Source organism: Eucalyptus grandis, chromosome 5, assembly GCF_016545825.1.
Source record: "Eucalyptus grandis isolate ANBG69807.140 chromosome 5, ASM1654582v1, whole genome shotgun sequence".
Lineage (NCBI taxonomy): Eukaryota > Viridiplantae > Streptophyta > Magnoliopsida > Myrtales > Myrtaceae > Eucalyptus > Eucalyptus grandis.
Window position 1 is genome coordinate 51,221,552 of NC_052616.1, and position 26,482 is coordinate 51,248,033.

Here is a 26,482-nt window from a genome sequence, read left to right on the forward strand (position 1 = left end):
TCCTTTGATTGATATTGTTAGACTTTCGATTAGGTTGAATTTGCCGGTATCCAATTAGTTCTAAACCTATCGTACGAATGTCAATTATCAATGTAGTCCTAAACTTTTGCACAAAATTCCAATATAATATTTCTCACCAATTGTAGTTGGAAATTATCTAGTCATCCTCAATCCTCATCCAACTCCACTCGAAAACCACATCCTAAGGAGATTATTACGTCAGTAATTTCTAATGGCAATTGATCGGAAAGATACTATTGAAATTTCACACAAAGGTTTAGGACGATACTTGCAAAATGTAAAAGTTTATGATTGAAATGGTAATTTTCTCTGTATTAAACTTTTCTTCAACATTTGATATGGTCATATTAGTTCAAGAATTAAATCAAACATTAAATAATACAACAACTCTAGAAAAAAGGGAGAAATGTAACAAGAACGTGCAAGAAAAGACAAATTTACAGTAGTTATGGAGACATTAGAAGAAACCCAACCATTACTTTTTCTGTCTAATGCTTTGTAGAGTTTATTTAATATTGACATTAAAGCTGCCAATCTTGATTAAATGTCTTATTATATTTGGCCAACCAAAAATGTAAGACATGGTTTTCTTCTGCCCACGACCAGCCTTTTCTTCTTCCTTTTTTGATAGGTAAAATGTTTTTGATTCTTGATACAGCTAGAGCAGCATCACTCATTAATTTGACAACTAATTGAACTCCCAGTTGGTTTAGTATGCAGTAATAAATTAATTAAGGAGAGATTTTTCAAAATAGTAGTACCCGTTAAGCTCATGATTTAAGTAGCGTTCACATGCATCTGATCTCATCTAGTATTTACTAATACAAAGGGAAGCGGATTTCTAATACTTCAACTACCATAACTCCTCGTTTTTTCCTCGGACATGTCCTTAAAATTTTCCGATCTGCTTCCTTTAGTGTGAAATTAGTCAGACTGAAAAGTTCAGATGATGACTAACCGAGAGAATGACTGGTGGTGTCAAAGATTTGATGAACTAATTCCTCAAACTTGAAGTTAGGAAAAATCCACATGGTGGTTTGAGGATGACAATATTTTAACCATACTAAGATGTGTAAGACCGGTTCTTGATAGTATAATCAGCGATTATCTTATGCAGATCTTCCTCATCTTGCTATGAGCAATTGAATTCAGACACATCCCATCTTAGGTACAGAGCAGGAAACAAATCTCATGGAGCTTGAACATTGCTGCAGAAGAAACTTCACCCGACACAATCTGCAGCATGAATACATCAAGCAACCATCCTTTGTGAAGTTGAAAAAGCATGAACTTTGTGCTGCTTTCCTCATGAAAACCTGGATTTTAATGCATGAAGTAAGGTCTCGTGCTAATATGGAACTGAAGATGAGATGAGTTGTGCTTCATGCTTGAAGGCAAGTTTTCCTAAGGGGAAGTCCAGTTAGATCTCTAAATTTCTTTTGAATCTTCAGTTCAATTATGTACCGAACACTCGAAACGGTGTTGATTTTAGTAATTTGCTGCGAGATTGCCTGGTGAGGCTTTGATACATCTGTGCAGTTTGATGGTGGAGAACAGAATGGAGATCAAACAGATGAAAAACAGAGTTTCTCACGAAAAGTCATCTTCCTGATTGCGCATACTCAACAGAAAGAAAATCAGACAAAACAGCATCCGGAAATATCAGCACCGGAAATATCAAGAACCTCTACATTTTCGGCTTCTCCAAGAGTTCCTTCTGAACTCTTTGAGATTTGCACAACGCCTCACTTTCAGTACTTGCAAGGAGGCCATTGTAATGCCAATTCTCTCTCCAGCTTTGGTAGTTCCATGAGATCCAAGGTCTGCAATGTACACTCTGCAGGCGCATGAGGTTTAAACAGCTCTTTCGAGCTTGGAACAGTATTCAATATTCAGTTGTTTCAGATTCTCGAGGCTCTCAGGCTTCATTTTCTGACCACAAATGGTCTCCAGCCTAGTCGCACCGGAAATATAGAGAACCTCTAGAATTTTCGGCTTCTTCAAGAGATTTTAATAAACTTGTAAGATTTGGACAGTCTCACTTCCAGTACTACGCTGATTCCGTCCAGCTTTGGTAATTCCATGAGATCCAAGGTCTGCAATTTACACTCTGCAGGGGCACGAGTAAATGGCTCTTTGATTTCATCACAAAGTTTGATCTGGAGGGTCTTGAGGTTCTTTGGCAGCTTCGACAGTTGAAATTGTCGCAAGCATTGGACAGTACTTTTATGTATAAGCTCCTAAGATCTGAGAGGACCTCTGTCTCAGACTGAAAGTTATCACCGCATACAGATTGTAAGGAAAAAAGATTACACATAAAGAGAGGTAAGATTTCCCAAAACTCTGGCCTCTTCTTCTACATCTACTATACTGAGAAATTCTTTTTGCTCTCTAATATCTCTTTGTTTTGCCAGGATACAAATTCTAGAAAAAATGCGCATTTTTTACCAAAATATTGAATAGCGCTTTTTTTCTGTAAATAGACGATGCGATCATCACAACAAATCATAATTATGTAGAATCTAACAGGAACATGCATTTCATTTTCTTCTTTCATATAGGAATGGGCACAGCTTTTAGAGATTGAGCCTTTTGGACGGTTAATCCAAACTTTTCTTCCATGTTCATGTTCTTAGGGATAACACCATCTTCGAGCTTCCAATTGAATATGTTGATGAGCGAACCAAGCATCAAAGGCAACATTCTCGCGGCCAATGGCAACCCTGGACAAATCCGCCTGCCACCACCAAACGGTAGCAGCTCAAAGTTTCGTCCCCTAACATCAATATCAGATCCAAGAAATCTGTCAGGCGCGAACTTGTCTGGATCATCCCAAATGCTCGGATCTCGTCCTATCGTGAACACATTTAGCAAAACCTGTGCACCCTTTGGAATGGTGAAACCGCCTATAGGAAAATCTTCCCCAGATTTTCGAGGAAGAAGGAGAGGAGCCGTTGGGTGCAACCGGAAAGTCTCTTTCAAGACAGCTTCTAAATAGGGTAAGCGAGAAATATCGGCTTCCTCGATCGTCTTGCCTTTGCCAATGACTTGATGGAGCTCAGCTTGGGTTCTTGATAGCTTTTCCGGGTTGCGAAGTAGTTCTGTCATTGCCCACTCCAGTGTGCTCGAAGTGGTTTCGCTACCGGCGGTGATTATGTCCTGCATGATCCACGTCACAAATCAAAGAGCTTTTTTCCAAGATATTATATCATAATTATCACAATTAGGGAAGCATTATAGAGGAGACAGTACCAGAAAGAGATGCTTGACTAGGGAGATGTCCAGGGTCTCATTTTTATCTTCAATTAAATCAAGGAGATAATCCAAAACATCGTTACACCTCACGCAACCCTTCTCTGTCCTCAGCTGCAACCTTCTCTGGATCACACCATCGAAAAAGTCGAACAACTTCTGGATAAGCGCCTCAAGGTGACGCTTCGAACCGTGCGGGTCGATCTTCTTGAGCATAGGAAAGTAATCTGCCAGGTTAGGCTTTCCAATCTCAAAAAAAATTTGCCACACGACCTCCTTCAGCTCTCCAGCTGGATTCAAAGCTCCGATCATGTCCAAAGAGAGAAGCGTGTTTGATACGGCGTTAAGGCTGGTCCTGAAAGCCACCTCACCGATATTCACCGCCTCGCCAGCATCTGCACATTTCCTCACGAAGGCGACCAGCTCTTGAACTTTCTTGCTGCGAAGGTGTTGGTTCAAATCGAGTTTTTTGCTGGAGAAGATATGCAAGCTGTATACTTTCCTGAGGTTTCGGAAGAGAGGCGAAACGGGTAGCCAGGGCAAGCTTAGTTTGTCATGGTCATGGGCCGTGATGGAATTGGGAACCGTGCGATTCGAGAAGACAGCGTCGTGGGTCTGGAGGATCTCTTTGGCGAGCTTCGGCGAAGAGACCACTACCGTAGTCACGAAGCCAAGTTCCAGTTTGATGATGGGGCCGTAGGTGCGGGCGAGCTTGGCTAGGGACTTGTGGGGAAGATCTCCGAGCTCGAGGAGGTTGCCGATGATCGGGAGAGGCCGCGGACCGGGGGGGAGGTTGGAGGGCCGAGCTCTTCGGCCCCTGTTGGCGACGAAGGAGAGAGCTTGGAACAAGCCCCAGAGGAGGTACAGACACAGAATCAGAACCAAGCAATCCATATCTCTTTCTGAATCCACAACTACAAGAAGTGCGACCACTTCCTTTGTATTTATTACTACATGGAGGTCATAGAAATTGGCTTGCTGCATTCATTTCTCAAGCTCTCAAAATTCCATGTCATCGTGGGGCCATGCAGTGAGACTTTTCCAATACTAAAACTAAAGTAGACTGCTTCCTCACGGAAGGAGAGAGAGAGAGAGAGAGAGAGAGGAGGGGAGACGGTCTGCAGAGGAGAGCAGAGGAGAGCAGAGCGTCAGAGTGTGCAAAGAGGTGAGCCCGGTCTACAGGAGAGGTGGGGGAAGACGCAAATTGAATCGCTGACCCCATTTTACACTTGAGCTCCACGTGTCGATTTTTCTATGATTTTACACTTCGCCTAGGGTAAAACCCATCCAATATTTTCGAGAGAAAACAAAACGACTTGTCGTCCCACGTGTTTGGTCATATGAACTTGCACTAGGGCGACAGCAGATGTCACCATCTTGAGTAAATTTCCAGGCCAAGACGAGCCCTCATGATGCATCCAACCGAGATGATGGGATAATAACCACATTAGTCACTAGTCAATTATGTCCCAAATTTTCCAATTTTGTCAACGTAGAGACCTTTACACAAAATTTTAAAGTCATCTTTCTGATCAATTGTAGTCGAAAACTACTATTTGCATCTAATCATCCTCCATAGTCCTATGTGTTACTCCTAACATAAACAATTTTACTCGAAACGACGTCTAGCGTGGATCATCACATCAACGATTTTCCAATGGCAATTGATTGGAAGAACTTTCATTGGAATTTCAACAAATTAAAGACTACACTTGCAACATCTAAACTTTTAAGATTGAATTAACATATATATATTAGATTTAAAACTGAATTGTTAAGTTTTCCTTTGTCTACCCAAAACAATTGAGTGTGTGCATTAAATGGATGAAAGACCGTTATGTGTCAGCTTTCAATTTATTTAATGAGATAATAAAATGGGTGATCTCTGAACTTTTTTACTATTCAATATGGTCAAACTAGCTAATGGTGTTACATTTTAACGAAAGGGGTACATCGAGTGAATTTTTAAAGTTGAAAGAGTAAGTTGAACAACGGGTAATGCAACAACTCCAGAAAACAAAGGGGGCAATGCAACAATAACGGGCAAGAAAAGACAAATTTATCAGTAGTAATGGAGAAGGAACCCAATCGGCTGTCATCGGCGGAATTACAGCTGCCAATCTTCGTTAAACGTCTCATTATAATTGCCCAAACAAAAATGTATAACATGATTTTGTTCCGCCGATGACGGTCATTTGGTTCTTTCTTTTTTGATAGGTCAAAAGTTTTTTATGATTCATACAGCAAGAGTTTCCCTCGTTAAGTTGGCAACTAATAGAACTTCCAGTTGGTTTAGTATACAGTAAATGTAATAAATTAATTAAGGAGAGATTCTTTCAAAATAGTAGTACTCTTAAGGCTTAAGCTGATTTGCATAGCGTTCACATGCGTTGTTTTTTTTTTTTTTTTTTTTTTTGGTGAATAGTAGATGTTGCATTCATTCATAAAGATAAACGATTCTTACAGGACAACAATGGATAAAATTATGAACATAGAATTTCCGAGAGGGAGAAAGGAGGGAAGTTCACCCAATTTGTAGGAAGTTTTTTGGCTCGGTGTGTTCTAGCAAGCCAATCCACCGCTCGGTTTGCTTGTCATGGACAATAGACTACCCGTACTGATTTGCAAAGGGCTAAGGGCACGTTTGGCAACGATTCTGTTCCCGGGGACTGATTCTGACAAGAAATGATTATTTTTTATTCTGTTCCCGGGAACTGATTCTGAGTAAAAGAACGTGTTTGGTAACTGTCTAAAATTTCTGATTTTGGAATAGAATTGCGTTTGATAACGTGTTCATTGATTCTATTCCAAATTATTTTTTTTATTTTTAAATATTTTTTTCTACTTTTCTACTTTTTTTCTTCTTCTTTTTTTTTTTTTTTTTAACCTTTTTCCTTTTCTTTTTTCATTTTTTATTTTCATTTTTTTTCCTTTTTATCCTATTTTTCTTCTTCTTCTTGTGGCCGGTCACTAGGACCGACCGGCCGGATGAGAGGCAACCTCACCAAAGCGTCGCCGGCCCTCGACGAGGCCGGCCCTCGTCGGCCGAGCCTCGCCGGCAGCTGGGTGAGGCTCGCCCAGCCCCGCCTAGGCTCGGCCTCGCCGGGGCTAGGCGAGGCTCGCCTGGCCGGGCGAGGCCCGCCGGGCCGGGCGAGGCCCGCCCGGCCATCAGCTAGGCTCGCGGTGAGGCTCGCCGGTGGCTGGGCGAGCCTCCGGCGAGCTTGCCGGACGGGCGGCCGGTGACTGACGGCGGGCGGTGGTGGGCGGCGGCGGACGGCGGCAGGCGGCGGCAGGCGACAGTCGCGGGATGGTGGAAGGAAAGAAGAAAAGTTTTATTGTGTTGATTCTTTTTTTGATTCTCGGACGCAGAATCAACTTTTTTTATTCTCAAATCTACTCCCAAACTGATTCTGGGAACAAATTTGTTCCCGGGAATAAAAATTTTATCAAACGTGATTCTCGTCCCAAACTGATTCTGAGAACAAAAAATCAGAATCAGTCACTGTTTGGCATGTTGCCAAATAGGGCCTAACTCTTCTTTACACTTCTCCATAATTTCCTTCAAGTCCCATGGTGATTCAGCCTGGCCCATAATAGAGTCAACCAAACTCAAACAATCACTTTCACACACCCAGCAACCCCTTTGACTATGCTCTCTCCCCACGTGCCGTTTTCACTTTCCTTCGAGTACGAAATCCCGTGGAGCAGAGAAAGGGCTTCGCTTGCTGAGAAGAGGATGCCCGAGCTTCTATGGCGAAACCCTCGACCACCAAGCCCGTTGAATCTCGCACGATCCCAGCAATTGAACAGAGGAATTCGCCCGGAATCCATGAAGCATCTACGTTGATCTTCAACTCGTCTCTGTCCGGCGTCTCCCACCAAATGGGTAAACTTCGATTTGTGGGTTTTGGCCCTTTTAGATTTTGCCATTTGCTGAAACTTTTTTGCGGTTCTTGTGTTAGATCCACAAGATCGATCGGTTGCGGAGGCTTTGCTCTGAAAATGAGGTTGTTGTGGGACTTTCATATGTTCCATAGCACAGTCGCGATGAGTTCTTTTTCAGGTAAACCTTCCCTACCTTCGAATGTCTCCATTAGCCATTGATCGAATCTCTTGATGTTGCTTGGGTTGCTAATGATGTTAATGCGTAGGTCTGCCCATATTTTTTTTGTCCACTTAGATGTTTTGTTGTTTCCATGTGTGTGAAGCAAAACGGGCATAAGGGATCGGGTAGCATTTTCCTTTTATACAGATTCTCCCTGGTTGGTATGGCGTTTTGACATAGACTCCATAGGAACATTCTCAGTTTCAAGGGTATAGCTAGACTCCATATTTTAGTCCACAGGGTTCTTTGAGGCGTGAAAGAACAGGACGCCTTGTTTGGGTCTGTTCTTGTAATGTTAGAATAGGCTCTGTTATACCCGCTCTTCACAGTATATATCCCTAACTTGTTTCCTGTCCATACTAGGCAATCCTTCTTTGGATTCGGACTCAAATTTATTGCGAGTATCTTATTGGCAATTTTTTCTTCAAAAAGGTTAAGAATCATATTTTCCTTCCAAACCCTCAAGTCTTGATAAGTTCTGTCACCATAACAGGTTCATGTCGGTTAGCTGGACCTCCAATCACTCTAGACTTTAACCATCTGTCTTCCCGTATTATGATGGATTTACCATCCCCCACTGACCATTTAACCTCTGATTCTATGGCTTCTCTTCCTGTTCAGATGCTTTGTCATCCCCAAGATGGTCGCTGCCCATTTCTTGCCTTCCATAAGTCACCATTTGGAAAGTAGATACCTTCTAATATTTTGCTCCACAAAGCTGAAGGAGAGTTGGATAATCGCCAAGCTTGCTTTCCGAGCATTGCTCTGTGTCGCAACCAAATTTTTGAGTGTGAACCACTTAAAATTAGCTTAAAGGATTGTTAAGTCTAGACTTAACTCGAGCTCTCCCAAGCCCATACCAATTCGCAACTTAAGTTCAAACTTCTTAACATGCGGATATATTTTATTTATGAGTCGCTACTAATCTATTTTTTGTAAGTCGATTAGAAACCCAAGTAAAATAATAGGAGTTTTACTTTACTCCTACGAACTAGAGACTAAGGGTACAGAAACTTGGTTACACTAGATTTCTCTAATGCTATTTCAGTACCATTCTTTTATTTTCAAAAATGCTTTTGCAGGCAGTTTAAATTGATTTTAAATCTATTTTCCTAACATGTAATGCGATCATGTGGGTGCACAATCCACCAATTTAACACCCAAGTAAAGCAGTAAATAAATTGCGGGACTTACCTCATAGCAACAAAAGCACCTACGTTGTTAGATTAGAATTCACATCAACGGTCATAGATATGATTTCTAATTAACACGTAATTTCTTTTTTTTTTGTTTTCACTTATTTAATGAAAATCATGTAATATGCAATGCAATATAACTAAATAACTTAATTCTAATGACATGCAATTTCTAATTAAATGGACCTAATAACAGTCTCTAAATGACGTGCATTTCATGGGCCTAATTCTATATTATGTGCACATGATTTTTCTATTCTAAATAAAAAAAAATGCAATCTATCCTAGAAATTGCAACTAATTTATCCTAAGACAAATTTCATTTTTTCATGAAGTTCGAAATTAAGGAAAATGCAAAACATAACTATCTAGATTAATATTCTATCCAGCTTATATTAAGGATCAAATCAGACTAAATCCTAATTTAAACTAAGATATTATCTTAACCTAGCAAGCTCTAACCTAAGATGCAAAAATCAATCTAAACTTAAAATAAAACATGCAATTTATTCTAATATGCCATGACGTGCAAAGAATGCCCTAATTCTAATTTTTTTTTCTTTCTTTTATGAAATTCGAAATTAAAATTAAACATGCAATTCAAATAAAAACTAACATCCTAAATGAATGCACTTTTTTTTTTTTGGATTTTTGTTTAAAAAGTCGAAATAAAATCCCTATTCTAAATATGCAAGATAACAGGAAATATTTTAAAACAAACCTAATCTCAATTTAAATATTTTTGGATTTTTTTTCTTTTACGAAAATAAAATTGACTTAACCAACACGACGGCAAATCAGATAGGATAGATTGATATCCGTAAATTGGTGAACCATATCTCGCGCATGAGATCGGGTTAACCAATTTTAAAACTAAATCACGAATCGAATCTCGGGCGTGAGATCGGATTGTCGATTTTTGCAAGGGATTGCGAGTCGGATTTCGCGCGCGAAAATCGGATTGTCAATACCTAATTTGAGAGCTCCTCCAGTTATGAATATCACGCTAGGGATTTCAATCATGTGCATCGACAAATATATCAAATAAGGAAACGGAATTTTCGGAAATCAAAAAATACAAAATTTTTACCTATTCGAATATTGGCTCCCAAATTCTGATCCTCGAACAGCTACGGCTACTCGTGACGTGATATCGTAATGCTCGGCGAGGCTCACAGCTCGGAGTTGGATGTCGGGACTGGATTTTGGTGGTGTTGCGGCTTGAATGGACAGCAACTCGTCGTTGGGCGTGGCACGGATCAAAGCAGCAACGGGTCGTCACGGGATCAAGGTCAACTCTTCATTGGCATGCACGCAGTAGGACCAGGAGCGTCGAGGCTTCGCTTGGATGCAGGGATTGCCGCGGCTTGGTCAGCAAAACAACTACTTGGTTGGGAGTGACTGGAGAAAAAAAAAAAAATCTCTTTGTGCGTATCCCTGGACGCACCAGTCAAACCCTGCAGAGAAGTGCTCCCTTTTGACTTCTCTTCCTCCAACGAGTGCTCCCCCTCCTCGCGTTCTTCTTTTCTCTGGAGTTCTCTAATTCAGATCACGTGGCTATGGGTTTTCCTGACTTGGCTGACAGGTTGTGATAATGGGACAAACTAGCAACGGGAGGCAGCAGCAAAGACACGTCACGGCTGTCGGTGGCGCACGGCGAGGGGCTAGGAGACGATGCGAAGCTGCGACTGGCTTCGATCAAGAGGGCCTCGACCATCTCTGCTGTTCACTCTTTCGTTCGTGTATTCTCGATGTGCGCTCCCAAATTCTTTGTTGCTGACTCTCATCGTGGAGAACATGGGTTCTTTTTTTTTTCTTTTTCTTTTTTGCCATGTGTTTCTATTGTGTGGCCCTCCTCTCCAAATTCTATGCATTTAATCTATGGTTTTACACTTCACCCATTTAAACATGGACTCCACGTGTCGATTTTTCTATGGTTTTACACTTCACCTACATCCAGTGTAAAACCCACCCAATATTGAGAAAATATTGGGTGGTCCAGGACCTCCACGTTAGCGTGGTCCCCGGCCACTCACGAGGTGCCATGTGGATGGTGGGCCCACCTGGTGTCTTATGCCTCTTCCCCTCTCTCTTCTCTTCCTAGTCTGCCGATACCCTTTCTCCTCCTAGCTTGCACGCTCTCTCTCTTGTCAAAGCATTTATTGCAGGGAAAAACTTTCTCTTTCATTTGAGAAAGAAAACGGCTCTTCCTAGTCTGCCGATACCCTCTCTCCTCCTAGCCTGCACGCTCTCTCTCCTGTTAGAGCATCTATTGCAGGGAAAAACTTTTCTCCTTCGTTTGAGAAAGAAAACGGCCGTTCGTTCCTTCCTCTGTATCGATTTATAATATCATAATTTAACGAAAAATAAATTTATTATAAATATATTTAATTGGAGCATTTTATAGTAAAAAAAAAAAAATTAATTCGAAATAAATTTGTCCTTATTTGAGAGTTTTGATGATGAAAAAATTAATTAAGAGTATATTTAACATAAATATATCAATTTGCAGGTTTTCGTAATATTAACCTTAAAATTAATAATATAAAAGAGAAAAAAAAGTAGAATGTATGTGTTGCGATATAATTAGAAAAGAGTACATGGATTCGCTTTATTATATTATTATCTAAGGCAACACATATTAATCAAAATATGCATCGTGAAAAAAGATATACAGGCAATTTTCAACAGAAGAAATCGTCTTAATTTTTTTTTTTAATTATTTCTAACACCCGAAAGAATAAAGAAAATTTTCACACGAGGACCCGCAACGACAAACCATCACGCGTTCTAGCCTTTGTCGTTGCAATCTTGCAGGCATGGCTTAATCATAAAATATTTTCGCACGTGGACCCGCAACGACAAATCATCACGCGCTCTTGCCTTTTGTTCGAATCTTGCGGGTATGGTTTAATCATGAAACTTCTTTTACTCAGTTCTATCATCCGCTCTGTTTATTTGACGAAGAATGAATAATTTAAAAATTAATTTTTAAAAAATAATCATTTATATCATTTGAAATAATTAGTTAATTTAAAAAAATTCATCATTGATGACAATTTATATCTAAACATTTTTGTCATTTTCGTGGAAATAAAAAAAAAATCATTTTATTCATTTTTATGAGTAATACAAAAGACCATTTTTAGAAAAAAAAAATTCAAATTATTCAGTTTTTGTGGAACAAATATACCCTAAAATTAGTTTATATATTTCGATTGGTATGATGTTTTCTCGTATTAAAGATCCTAATGAGAGTCCTTTGATTGATGTTGTTAGACTTTGGACGGGGTTGAATTTGCAAGATCCAATTAGTTATAAACCTATCGTACGAATGTCAGCCCTAAACTTTTGCACGAAATTCCAATATAATATTTCTCACCAATTGTAGTTGGAAATTGCTTTATGTAGCATCTAGTAATCCTCAATCCTCATCCAACTCCACTCGAAAACCGCATCCTAAGGAGATTACTATGTCGGCAATTTTTAATGGCAATTGATCGGAAAGATACTATTGAAATTTCATACAAAGGTTTAAGATCATACTTGCAAAATGTAAAGGTTTAGGATTGAAATGGTAATTTTATCTATATTAAACGTTTCTTCAACATTTGATATTATCATATTAGTTCAAGAATTAAATTGAACATTAGATAATACAACAACTCTAGAAAAAAGGGGGAAATGTAACAAGAAGGTGGAAGAAAAAACAAATTTACAGTAGTTACGGAGACATTAGAAGGAACCCAACCATAACTTTTTCTGTCTAATGCTTTGTAGAGTTTATTTAATATTGACATTAAAGCTGCCAATCTTGATTAAATGTCTTATTATATTTGGACAATCAAAAATGTAAAACATGGTTTTCTTCTGCCCACGACCAGCCTTTTCTTCTTCCTTTTTGGATAGGTAAAAGTTTTTGATTCTTGATCCAGCTAGAGCAGCATCACTCGTTAATTTGACAACTAATTGAACTCCCACTTGGTTTAGTATGCAGTAATAAATTAATTAAGGAGAGATTTTTGCAAAATAGTAGTACCCGTAAAGCTCATGATTTAAGTAGCGTTCACATGCATCTGATCTCATCTAGTATTTACTAACACAAAGGGAAGCGGGTTTCTATACTTCAACTACCAAAACTCCTCGTTTTCTCCTCGGGCATGTCCCTAAAATTTTCCGATCCGCTTCCCTTTGTGTGAAATTAGTCAGACTGAAAAGTTCAGATGATGACTAACCGAGAGAATGACTGGTAATGTCAATGATTTGATGAACTAATTTCTCAAACTTGAAGCTAGGAAAAATCCACATGGTGTTTTGAGGATGACAATATTTTAAGCATACTAAGACGTGTAAGACCGGTTCTTGACAGTATAATCAACAATTATCTTCTGCAGATCTTCCTCATCTTGCTATGAGCAATTGAATTCAGACACATCCTATTTTAGGTACAGAGCAGGAAACAAATCTCATGGAGCTTGAACATTGTTGCGGAAGAAATCACACCTGACACAATGTGAAGGACGCATATATCAAGCAACTATCCTTTTCAAAGTTGAAAATGTCACACCCGGATTCACAAAAAGAAGGGGCATGACACGGCCGTCCTTTTACCAAAGGACGCAGTCTCAACGTAACCAAAATTCAATCCGATATCAACATATATACATCCACATATATATTTGACAAAAATGGACAATTGGTTACAGTATCAGAGTATATCTATAATCTACAAAAATCAAAACATAAACCTTCGACAAATACTAACTTATAAACCTATTAACTATGCACAAGTCATACCAAAAAGTTTCCACCACAAAAGTCCTCCCCGAGCAAACGCTCACGCCTACTCGCGACTCGCTGAAGAACCTGAAAAATAAGTACAAGAAAGGAGTGAGCTACCACGACTCAGTGAGTAACACATTTCTTCTAAGCAGATCAAGAAATCGCTATGCACATTTAAAACATAACTCAAATACATAATCATAACTCAAATATCAAATATACCAATGGTCCAGTCTATTAGTCAATCTCATAAAACGTGCATCAATGGTCTATTCCATTGATTAATCTCATCAAATCACATCGATGGTCCATTCCATCGACCAAACTCAAATCACATGTCAATGATCCACCCCATTGATCAATTCATGCTCAAATGTCTAACCATGGTCATGCATAACATCTGTGATAAGACAACTAAGATTCCCCCATTGGCAAGGTCTCCACCTATTATTAGCCAGTGACTCGGCCCATAAGGATATCCTAGAATAGTATGTGCATACTCACACACCTCTCAGGGTCTACAGCGACATTGAGCACCAACCACCAATCACAATATCCAGTAATCTAACATTAGAAAGGAAGTCATATCACAACTCAAAATTTGATATATAAATATCAAAACATTCTCCAAAGCATTTCAAGATTCTTTCACAAAGAATTTCACAAATCCTTTTTCAAACAACCATTCAAATTGAAGTCGGAATATAACTCCCTTCGAAAACAAAAGTGGCACTAATAGCTCGATCATGTTTTATGCAACAAGATATGCTTTTTATCAACTCATGGAATATATAATCCACCGCATTTCTCAAAGCATGAGTTTAAAATACAAAGAAGAAATAATGTCACTCACCTGGGAAAAGCCAAAAATCAACTACGACGCTCATTCGAACCAACGGATTCGGATCCCTAACAATTAACGAAAAAACAATATCAAAAGGCCGAGTAAAAGGATATTCGCATAACGACTCATCTATACTAGGCCTATTTGTCGATAAAACGACACCTATGCGCCACAAAAGCTCTCATTTATCGAAAAACCCATCATTTCCTGCTAGGTGCAGCCCAAGCGCCAACTTCATCATGCCATAACTTCCTCTACAAAAATCCGTTTCAAGCTGTCTTATAGTCTTTAGAAAGCTCTCTTAACATACAACAACAACCCCAACTCATCCGCCCCAAAACAGTACCGAAAAAAAAAAACAAACAAAAAAGGCTTGAAGGTACTGTTCGCTACAGTACCAGAATGCGCCCCCAACTTCAAAATTCCGTTCCGGACAAACCGCAAGCTCAAATCACGATCCGAAACATGTTATAGCTTCACAACATCCCAAAGTACCATTTCTATAAAATATACAGCTCAACGACTCAAAATCAAGCTTCACTACACAAATATCCAAGAAATCCGAATTTCGAGCCCTAATTGCGGCGATTGCTTCAAGTAAGTGATTAAAGGCTTCGATTTCTTACCGGCCTTGCAAAACACACTTGAGTCGGCTTGATGAGGCATCCGGATCACAAGCGCACCAAAATTTTTTTTTCTTCTTTCTTTCCTCTCCCTTATTTTTCTTTTCGTTTCTGCCGAAGGCCTCTTTCTCTCTCTCTTTCTCTCTTTTTATAACCCAGCCAAAGGTTCCACACTTCTCCCTCAGCTTCCTTTTTTGACTTTTCAACCCTTTCTTTTCATTTTTCTTTCTTTCTTTATTTCTTTTTTATTAAAGAGCCCATATATTACAGAAAAGGCATGAACTTTGCATTGCTTTCCTCATGAAAGCCTGGATTTTAATACATGAAGATACGGTCTCGTGCTAATGTGGAACTGAAGATGAGATGACTTGTGCTTCATGCTTGAAGGCAAGTTTTTCTAAGGGGAAGTCCAGTTAGATCTCTAAATTTCTTTTGAATCTTCAATTCAATTATGTACCGAACACTCGGGATGGCGTTGATTTTAGTAATTTGCTGTGAGATTGCCTGGTGAGGCTTTGAATACATCTATGCAGTTTGATGGTGGAGAATAGAATGGAGATCAAACAGATGAAAAACAGAGTTTCTCACAAAAAGTCATCTTCTTCATTGCGCATACTCAATAGAAAGAAAATCAGACAAAACAGCATCCGGATATATCAAGAACCTCTACATTTTCAGCTTCTCCAAGAGTTCCTTCTGAACTCTTTGAGATTTGGACAATGCCTCACTTTCAATACTTGCAAGGAGGCCATTGTAATGCCAATTCTCTCTCCAGCTTTGGTAGTTCCATAAGATCCAAGGTTTGCAATGTACACTCTGCAGGCGTATGAAGTTTAAATAGCTCTTTCGAGCTTGGAACAGTATTCGATTTTCAGTTGTTTCAGATTCTCGAGGTTCTCAGCTTCATTTTCTGACTGCAAATGTTCTCCAGCCTAGTCGCACCGGAAATATAGAGAACCTCTAGAATTTTTGGCTTCTTCAAGAGTTTTTTTTATAAACTTGTAAGATTTGGACAGTCTCACTTCCAGTACTTGCGACGAGGCCATAGTAACGCCGATTCTCTCCAGCTTTGGTAATTCCATGAGATCCAAGGTCTGCAATTTACACTCTGCAGGTGCACGAGTAATTGGCTCTTTGATTTCATCACAAAGTTTGATCTGGAGGGTCTTGAGGTTCTTCAGCGGCTTCGACAGTTGTAAAATGTCGCAAGCATTGGACAGTACTTTTATGTATAAGCTCTTAAGATCTGAGAGGACCTCTGTCTCAGACTGAAAGTTATCACCACATACAGATTGTAAGGAAAAAAAGATTACACAGATAAAGAGAGGTAAGATTTCCCAAAACTCTAGCCTCTTCTTCGACATCTACTATACTGAGAAATTCTTTTTGCTCTCTAATATCTCTTTGTTTTGCCAGGATACAAATTCAAGAAAAAGTGCGCATTTTTTACCAAAATATTGCGTAGCGCTTTTATTTTGTAAATAGACGATGCAATCATCACAACCCATCATAATTTGTGGCATCCTAGAATTTCATAAAAATCCCTAAATATGCCATGAGCCATGGATAGGCAATGGAAGTACCGATATTGTATTTTGCAGCCTTCTAATCCATGATTCGCGAATGAGATGTATGGTCAAGTTTTTAATGGATGAATTTTGGGAAAGGAAGTTTTATCTTTGGCCATATGTATGATAAATGGGAACTTATGGATTTATAATTTCAAGTGTATAGTTATCTTAATTTGCAATTTAGTATTTTAATTAAATAGGGATTTAATTAGTTTTAAAAGGGTTAATTTTAGGTTAATTAAACTTGGGTCTTAGGCCCATAGAGCCCATGAAGGGCTGTCGACCGCACGAAGAGGGAAGGGGAAGAGACCCGTTGCATGCCTTCCCCACTTGTCCATTGAAGTGTACCAAGTGTCCTCCATGCAATTCAATGATTACTCATCATTGGGGGGAGAAAGATTAAGGGAAATGATGGTGCCGGTTTAAGCAAGAAAGAGAGGGAGAGAGAGGGTTCGTCCGAAGAGAGAGAGAGAGAGAGAGAGAGAGAGAGAGAGAGAGAGAGAGAGAGAGAGAGAGAGAGAGAGAGAGAGAGAGAGAGAGAGAAGAAGAAGGAAGCCGATTGTCCGTCGTTCATCGCCGCCGTGTCCAATTGCCGATCGTCCGTCGTTCATCGCCGCCGTGTCCAGTTGCCGTGTGCTTGCTGTTTGCTCGGTTTAGAGGCAAGTTGGGATCCTTAATCTGCTCATGCATGTTGTGCCTAGTATGTGTGCTTGAATGGTGATAGATTTCGGATGTTTAGGGTGTTAAAAGTTGAAGTTTTAAGAGGGATGTTTGAGACTAGTAAACTGTTCTTGAGAAAACAGTTCGACCTTGGATGTTCTATTGGCTTTCATGTGTTGTTTGAGTTGGATTTTGGCCGTGACTCCTAAATAAAAGTTGTTAAGGACTTCTTTAAATATAACATACTCAAATTTGGGACAAAACGAACGAGTATAAGTGGGTGAAATCTTTATTTTTCGGAGAGACTGACTCTGGAGATTTCGGTAACTACCTTTGGTTCATGCATGGACGATAAGGCTATCTTTTTGTTGAAAATTCACTTCGATTTATTAACAAAAGATGTAAAGGACATCATGAGGTTTAACATATAAAAAATCTAGAGAACAATAACAAGAATAGATAGGTGAAATCGTGGTTTTTCGGAAGTAGTCAGATCTGGAAGCTTCGGTATTGAAACATAAGTTTTAATTGCCTATATTTAATCATTTAGAACGAATATGACTTTGATTCCTTCATGAAAAATCTACCTTAGGGTCTTGACTACCACATAGTCGAATTTCAAAATTTTTGAAGGTCATTAGGATATTTAATCAGAAATATTTCTAAAACCGTGTAATCTGACGCGTTTCGGACTTAGTCCGTTTAAATACGTGGACCATATCATTTTGTATGAAGTTCTTTCGGAAAAGTGTTTTTCATGAAGTATCTCTCATTATGTCTTCCCTGCTACATATTCAAATTTTACAATTTTTGAAGTTCATTTGCCTATTCAACTGAAAATGTTTCGAAAACTGTGCAAGTTAAGTGGTTATGATAATGGTGCTGTGATGTTCGGTTTATACCGCATGATATGAAGGTCTTTTGGTGCAGTGTTCTTCATAAAATATCTGCCTTTATGTCTTGAATATCACATGTTTGAATTTCATAGTTTTTGAAAGTCATTTGGGCATTCAAATGAAATGTTTTCAAAAACTGTGCAAGCTGGATTGTGCGAATTTCAAAGGCTGGATGCATGACTATTCTGTTTTGAGTGAGCCCCATGAATTATATTGTTTTAAGTGATTGAATCTTGCTGCACATGTGATGATTCTTGGCATTACATATAGAATCAAAGGTTGAAATTGACTTTGTTGCCATCACATCATGTGCCATGTTAATTTTGAGACACAAAAAAAAAAAAAAAAAGTTGTGAATATGAATGATGATGAATGAGAAAATTTGTTGGAGGAGAGTTGACAATGCCCTGGGAGTGTCAAGATGCCTGGAATGGTTGGGTGCCGGATGCCCGGTTGTATTATGATACATGCCCGGATGTCCTTGGGAGTTTCGAGATGCCCGGAATGGTTGGATGCCGGAAGCCTCGGAGGTTTGTGCCTAGGGAATGCCTCGTGATGCCAGTTGGGATACGAGATGCCCGGAATGTGGGGGTGTCGGATACCTGGTGGTGTGTGTGCCGGAGGTTTCTCGCGATGCCAGATTGGGTGCGAGCAATGAAATGTGGGATGCAATTACTGGTCCCGGTAAAGAAAGATGTGGTGATCAAATGGAAAGATAAAATGGTGAAATTGAATCATGCATGGTATGGTGACATGTATGCATGGCTATATGATATGATGTGTATGAGTGCATTGTGGTATGTGCACATGAAGCATGGATATGAATGAATACTTGACGATGAATGCATGGTTGTATATGCATCTGTGGCATGACGGTATATGTATAGATGCTTGGTGGTGAGTGCATGATGATGTATGCACGTATGGTTATAATGTCATATGCATGGCTGCAAGGTAAGTTATGCTTGAATGCATGAAAGATATGTACTCTGCTACGATGTTATGATTGTCTTGTGTGATGCATTGAGTAGTTAATGGATCTTTTACCTACTGAGTGGATGTACTCACTCCTTTTGGGGACCAACATTTCATATTAGAAAGATGCCGCTCCCTCCGGTCACGCAGAGTTCTTTTTACGGCCTTCCTTCTGATGTGGAGGTCGAGTGTTCAGAGATTGATTGTGTTACCATTCCTAGTCTGACTTTTATTCGGGTTCGCATGCTGGTGATGTATGATGTGGGCCTGGCTGGGAGCCCGGTCGTCTAGGAGTTCTTGTCGATCCACATCTACCGTGGCGGAGTGATACAAGGGATGTTGCCGCCACCACCGCCCGATGCGCCAGGATGGGTGTGATGGTCCGCGTGAGGAGTGAGAGCTGACTTTTTTTTTTAGAGTAGCCGACACTTGTAGATGGGGGATGACACGTGATCGATATAGAGGTCGAGATCTCTTTTGGGATGTGGCCAAGTATAGTTGAAAAATTTTGGCTTTTCTTTTTGGATGTATCAACCTGAGAAATCCATCATGAAAATATAAATAAAAGTGACTCGGCTTTATCTTTTCTTATGGTGCGTAGTTGGTGTGCATTGCATTATGGTTATTGAAGGGAGAAAAGGTGAGACTCGTTTATGCTTCTGCTAATAAGGACCTTGGTCCTTCCTTAAACCCTTTTATTTAAATATATATATATATAAAAAAAAAAGAGTAACGGATATCTTAATGAGATAAAGGATTGGAGGCTGCGGCAACCTTAGGTGTTCAGGGGTACCACATAATTACATAGAATGTAACGCGAACATGCATTTCTTTTTCTTCTTTCATATAGGAATGGGCACAGCTTTCAGAGATTGAGCCTTTTGGACGGCTAATCCGAACTTTTCTTCCATGTTCATGTTCTCGGGGATAACACCATCTTCGAGCTTCCAATTGAATATGTTGATGAGCGAACCGAGCATCAAACGCAACATTCTCACGGCCAATGGCAACCCCGGACAAATCCGCCTGCCACCGCCAAACGGTACCAGCTCAAGGTTTTGTCCCCTAACATCAATATCAGATCCAAGAAATCTGTCGGGCACGAACTTGTCTGGATCATCCCAAGTGCTCGGATCTCGTCCTATCGCGAACACATTTATGTAAACCTGTGCACCCTTTGGAATGGTGAAACCGCCTATAGGAAAATCTTCCCCAGATTTTCGAGGAAGTAGGAGAGGAGCTATTGGGTGCAACCGGAAAGTCTCTTTCAAGACAGCTTCTAAATAGGGTAAGCGAGAAATATCGGCTTCTTCGATCGTCTTGCCTTTGCCAATGACTTGATGGAGCTCAGCTTGGGTTCTTGATAGCTTTTCCGGGTTGCGAAGTAGTTCTGTCATTGCCCACTCCAGTGTGCTCGAAGTGGTTTCGCTACCGCCGGTGATTGTGTCCTGCATGATTCACGTCACAAATCAAAGAGCTTTTTTCCAAGAAATTAGATCATAATTATCACAATTAGGGAAGCATTATAGAGGAGACAGTACCAGAAATAGATGCTTGACTAGGGAGATGTCCAGGGTCTCATTTTTATCTTCAATTAAATCAAGGAGATGATCCAAAACATCGTTACACCTCACGCAACCCTTCTCTGTCCTCAGCTGCAACCTTCTCTGGATCACACCATCGAAAAAGTCGAACAACTTCTGGATAAGCACCTCAAGGTGACGCTTCGAACTGTGCGGGTCGATCTTCTTGAGCATGGGAAAGTAATCTGCCAGGTTAGGCTTTCCAATCTCAAAAAAAAATTGCCACACGACCTCCTTCAGCTCTCCAGCTGGATTCAAAGGTTCTATCATGTCCAAAGAGAAAAGAGTGTTTGATACCGCGTTAAGGCTGGTCCTGAAAGCCGCCTCCCCGATATTCACCGCCTCGCCAGCATCTGCGCATTTCCTCACGAAGGCGACCAGCTCTTGAACTTTCTTGCTGCGAAGGTGTTGGTTCAAATCAAGTTTTTTGCTGGAGAGGATATGCAAGTTGTATACTTTCTTGAGGTTTCGGAAGAGAGGCGAAACGGGTAGCCAGGGCAAGCCTAGCTTGTCATGGTCATGGGCCGTGATGGAATTGGGAACCGTGCGATTTGAGAAGACAGCGTCGTGGGTCTGGAGGATCTCTTTGGCGAGCATCGGCGAAGAGACCACCACCGTAGTCACGAAGCCAAGTTCCAGTTTGATGATGGGGCCGTAGGTGCGGGCGAGCTTGGCTAGGGACCTGTGGGGAAGATCTCCGAGCTCGAGGAGGTTGCCGATGATCGGGAGAGGCCGCGGACCAGGGGGGAGGTTGGAGGGCCGAGCTCTTCGGCCCCTGTTGGCGACGAAGGAGAGAGCTTGGAACAAGCCCCAGAGGAGGTACAGACACAGAATCAGAACCAAGCAATCCATATTTCTGAATCCACAACTACAAGAAGTGCGACCACTTCCTTTGTATTTATTACGACTTTTAGGTCATTGAAATTGGCTTGCTGCATTCATCTCTCAAGCTCTCAAAATTCCATGTCATCGTGGGGCCATGCATTGAGACTTTTCCAATACTAAAACTAAAGTAGACTGCTTCTTCACCGAAGGAGAGAGAGAGGAGAGAGAGAGAGAGAGGAGGGAGATGATCTGCAGAGGAGAGCAGAGCATGCAGAGAGGTGGGCCGGGTCTACAAGAGAGAGAGCAAAGGAGGGGGGGACGCAAATTTTGAATCGCTAACCCCATTTAAACATGGACTCCACGTGTCGATTTTTCTATGGTTTTACACTTCACCTACATCCAGTGTAAAACCCACCCAATATTGAGAAAATATTGGGTGGTCCAGGACCTCCACGTTAGCGTGGTCCCCGGCCACTCACGAGGTGCCATGTGGATGGTGTGCCCACCTGGTGTCTTCTGCCCTCTTCCCCTCTCTCTTCTCTTCCTAGTCTGCCGATACCCTTTCTCCTCCTAGCTTGCACGCCTCTCTCTTGTCAAAGCATTTATTGCGGGGAAAAACTTTTCTCTTTCATTTGAGAAAGAAAACGGCTCTTCCTAGTCTGCCGATACCCTCTCTCCTCCTAGCCTGCACGCTCTCTCTCCTGTTAGAGCATCTATTGCAGGGGAAAAACTTTTCTCCTTCGTTTGAGAAAGAAAACGGCCGTTCGTTCCTTCCTCTGTCCCTCTCCATTTATTTCCTTTCAAAATTTTGAATCTGAACTTTTCTCCCTCTCTCCACGCTCGTTTCTGCTCCATCGTGCATCAAGCGGCCGTTCTCCTCCGCGTGCTACATCTGCGATCCTGGGAACGCCGGAACGAACGATGGAGTAGCAACGAGCCAGAAGAGAGAAGTGAGTGAGCACCGGCATAGAGGCGGCCGTAATGTGGTTCGTCGGCGATGGGAGGGGAACGGCCGCTTGATGCACAGCGGAGCAGCAACGAGCGTGGAGAGAGGGAGAAAAGTTCATATTCAAAATTTTGAAAGGAAACAAATGGAGAGGGACAGAGGAAGGAACAAAGGGCCGTTTTCTTTCTCAAACGAAGGAAAGAGAAAAAATTCCCGCAATAAATGCTCTGACAGGAGAAAGAGCATGCAAGTTAGGAGGAGAGAGGGCATCGGCAGACTAGGAAGAGGAGAGGGCGTCGGCAGACTTGGAAGAGGAGAGAGAGGGGAAGAGGGCAGAAGACACCGGGTGGGCCCACCATCCACATGGCACCTCGTGAGTGGCCGGGGACCACGCTAATGTGGAGGTCCCGGACCACCCAATATTTTCGCTTGGAGAGAAAACAAAACGACTTGTCGTCCCACGTGTTTGGTCATATGAACTTTCTCTAGGGCGACGGCGGATGTCACCATCTTGCATAAATTTCCAGGCCAAGACAAGCCCTCATGATGCATCCAACCGAGACGTTGGGATAATAACCATATTAGTCACTAAATTATCTCATCACAATCAATCATGTCCCAAATTTTCCAATTTCGTCAACACAGAGACCTTTACATGAAATTTTAAAGTCATCTTTATGATCTATTGCAGTCGAAAATTACTATTTGCATCTAATCATCCTCCATAGTCCTATACGTTGCATCTAACATAAATAATTTTACTCGAAATGACATCTAGTGTGGACCATCAGGTCACTGATTTTCCAATGGCAATTGATTGGAAGAACTTTCATTGGAATTTCAACAAATTAAAGACTACACTTGGAAGACTTGAAAGATTTCTCTCTCCGCCATGGAGGTTCCCCTCTACCGATTGTGTAGTCCCCCTTTACCAGCTGGGTAGTTCCCGTTTTGCTTTACTCTGCCCTTAATCTCGGAGCTTCTGCTTGCTTCGTATCTGAGCATCCTTTTCCTTCCACCTCTCTTTGCGAATCGTCGAATAGAGGTAAAACCCCCCTTTCGGAAACCCTAATTTATGCCACTTTCTTCCACGGCAAAGTTCCGATCCACCTCCACTCATCAGAGCTCCCTTCAACCGTTTCATTCACGATTCATCCAAAACCCTAGCCTCCTACACAGAGAATATGGCAGATCATAACAACGAAGAAAGAAGACTTGTGGCTCTCTGCAAAAGCATGGGAAAACTCTGGAATGCAGTTGAGGTCGTTGATATCGCAGGTGCTATTTCTACTGAGAAACTGATTGAATGTCGCAAAACCTTATTTGGTAAATTCTACACAAACCCAGCTTTGAACTATACTGCTTTCTTAACTCTGATGCGAAAAGCGTGGAAGACAGAAAACTTCACCTATGCCACATTGGAACCTGGTTTCTTCTCTTTCTCTTTCCATTCGGAAGTCGACGCACAGAGAATACTCCAGTCGGGGCCTTGGTCTTTCGCCAGCCATCTCCTAATACTTAGGCAGTGCGAACCTGATACACCCGAGTTCTGTTATGATTATAATCATTGTGATTTCTGGGTAAGATTCATTGGACTACCATATGGGAGAGTTACCTATGATGTGATCGAGGAAATTGCTTCAAAAATAGGAGTAGTTGTGGAAGTAAAACTGGAGGAAAAAGGAAATAGCACCTATAAAATGGGTAAAGCCAGAGTGACATTGTCATTAAAACAACCTCTGAAGACTGGTGTGATAGTGAATCTCGATAATAAAAAGCTCTGGGTTGAATTTAAATACGAAAGACTACCCTTTTACTGCTATTCTTGTGGCAGAATTGGTCATTATACTACAGAGTGTGCTGAGCTACCATATAAGGAGTCAGGGCTGGAACAAAACTTACTGACCAGGTATGGTGATTGGCTGCAAGCTGATGTGAGGGAACTCAGTCCCTATGGCAAAATCTTTTATGGGCAGAAAGAACTCCCCCCTGAAGAAGTGGATGTAGTGCTGGAAACCCCACTATCTCCTATACCTGACACAGAGCAGATTAGTTCATCAACATCCCAGCAAACACATGTTTACAATACCCAGTCAAAAGGTCAGGACACCTACACACCCTCCTCCTCTCGGGACTTAATCGTGCTAGACTCGAAAAGTCTCCAGAAAAGGGGAAATAGTTGCATTGATGAGGAATCTATCCTAGCAATCCATGAGGAACAAATGAAGGAAGCTGCAGGAGACCTGAAGAGGACCCCCCTGCAAAACAGAAAGGAAAGAGTGTAAAGGTGGCTAATGCAAAAAAAGCAAAAAGGTTCTGTCCATATGGAGCACAACCATCATCTCAGCATGCAGAGAACTGTATTCAGCTTGTGGAAACACCTATTAGGGTGGCAGGAAAGTCAGAACAATGGGCTCTGGTGGCTAGCCCTAATAAGCCACCAAAGTACCCATGAAACTCTCTTAAGCTGGAATTGTCGGGCTGGGCAATCCCTTGACAATCCAAGCCTTGCGAGTCACTGTGACTCAGGAACGGCCCAACCTTGTTTTCATTATGGAAACAAAGAACTCAGAACAGGAAGTGCTTAGAATAAAACGAAGACTTAACTTCCAGAATAGCTACATCGTTAATCCCGAGGGTACAGCAAGGGGCTTAGCTCTATTCTGGGATGATCAACTGCAGTTATCAATTGAATCCTCCTCAGCCACAGCAATCTTTACCCAGTGCCACCTGACAGATCGAGATCAGAAAATGAAAATCATTTTTCTCCATGCGCCCAATGTATTCAGAGAAAGAATTCAGTTATGGGAAAGAATCTACTCAGCCAGTATGTATTACCGGCTACCATGGCTTTGCTTGGGTGATTTCAATGAAATACTAAATCATTGGGAGAAAGAGGGTAAGTACAGGGCAGAAACTTACAGGCTAACAGCTTTCAGAGATTTTGTTAATCAGTGCTCCCTGATGGACCTGGAATGCAAGGGATGCTCTTTCACCTGGTCAAATAAACGTGAGGGAGAGAACCTGGTTAAAGAGAGACTTGACAGGGCATTATGCTCACACCAATGGAGAATTACTTACCCTGAGGCGGCACCGCACTCCCAAAGCAATAGGCTCGATCACGTCCTATCCTCGCTATCTCGGATCAACCAAAGAGAAGAAAACGAAAGCAGTTCAGATATGAAGCTTACTAGTCTGATGAAGCAGAAAGCAAAAACATTGTTACAGATACTTGGAATGACCCTGCTGCACAAGACCTTAACCTGGTGGAAAAATTGCAGCAAGTACAACAGAAGTTATTGCAGTGGAGTAAGAGCAAATTCGGCCATGCAAAGAAGAGAATCACCCTGCTCAAAGGAGATCTCCAGAACCTGATGAACAGCAAACAAACCCATGAAGAGATAGCTCAGGAGAAAGAGATAACTAAAGAAATCGACCAACTGTGGAGATAAGAGGAGATGTATTGGGGCATGCGATTGAGATTAAGTTGGATTAAGTGGGGCGATAAAAACACTCGATTTTTTCATGCAATGACAATTCAAAGAAGATGTAGAAATCAGATAAAAATGTTGAAAAATGAGAGTGGTGAATGGGTAAGAGGGGAACAGCAGTTACAGGGTATGACAGAACAGTTTTTCAAAAACTTATACACATCAGTGGGAGACCGTAATTGGCAACCTATCTTACAACACATCCCTACTTTAGTGGATGACCAGATGAACTGTACCTTAATGGCTCCATTCACTGAGGAGGAAGTTACCACAGCTATGCAGCAGCTTGGACCTTTTAAGGCACCTGGTCCTGATGGGTTCCACGGGATATTTTATAGAGAACATTGGCCAGTTGTCTCCAAAGACATTCATCAAGCACTGCAGCTCTTAGTCACCACAGGCCATCTAGATCCTGCACTAAATAGAACACAAATCATACTGATACCCAAAATCCCACAACCAGAAAAACTGGAGCAATATCGCCCTATCAGTCTCTGCAACTTCCTATATAAAATAATCTCTAAAGTACTTACAAACAGGCTCAAACCTATCCTACCCCACATCATTGTAGAGGAACAGAGCGCGTTTGTGGGAGGCAGGCAGATTCAAGACAACATATTGATAGTACAGGAAGTGCTCCACAGACTTCGAACTAGCAACAGGAGGAAGAAATTTCAAGCAGTCTTAAAACTGGACATGCAAAAGGCTTATG

At 41.2% G+C, this 26,482-nt stretch overlaps 1 protein-coding gene across 3 annotated transcripts; it reads right to left on the reverse strand.

The window, feature by feature from the left end:
- Positions 1–1,607: 1,607 nt before the first annotated feature.
- On the reverse strand, positions 1,608–21,537 carry LOC104445506 (geraniol 8-hydroxylase). Of its 3 annotated transcripts, none has more exons than XM_039312264.1 (2): positions 20,467–21,537; positions 1,608–3,180 (listed from the first exon to the last, which is right to left on the reverse strand). In XM_039312264.1, exons 1-2 carry the CDS (start codon positions 21,358–21,360, stop codon positions 2,575–2,577), a joined length of 1,500 nt encoding a protein of 499 aa, XP_039168198.1. In that variant the 5' UTR covers positions 21,361–21,537; the 3' UTR covers positions 1,608–2,574. The 3 variants fall into 3 exon arrangements, with proteins under 3 accessions (XP_039168198.1, XP_010057714.2, XP_018730386.2); XM_010059412.3 differs by lacking the exon at positions 20,467–21,537 and adding an exon at positions 3,274–4,204; XM_018874841.2 differs by lacking the exon at positions 1,608–3,180 and adding an exon at positions 19,661–20,373 and having other exon boundaries at positions 20,467–21,518.
- Positions 21,538–26,482: the final 4,945 nt, after the last annotated feature.

What these genes read in the sequence shown, in the direction of transcription:
- LOC104445506 (XM_039312264.1), bottom strand. Translation starts at nt 21,360, where the DNA reads ATGGATTGCTTGGTTCTGATTCTGTGTCTGTACCTCCTCTGGGGCTTG. An exon ending in TAGTCAAGCATCTATTTCTG is followed by an intron (nt 3,181 to 20,466) that starts GTACTGTCTCCT and finishes TGGATCATGCAG; the next exon opens with GACATAATCACCGCCGGTAG.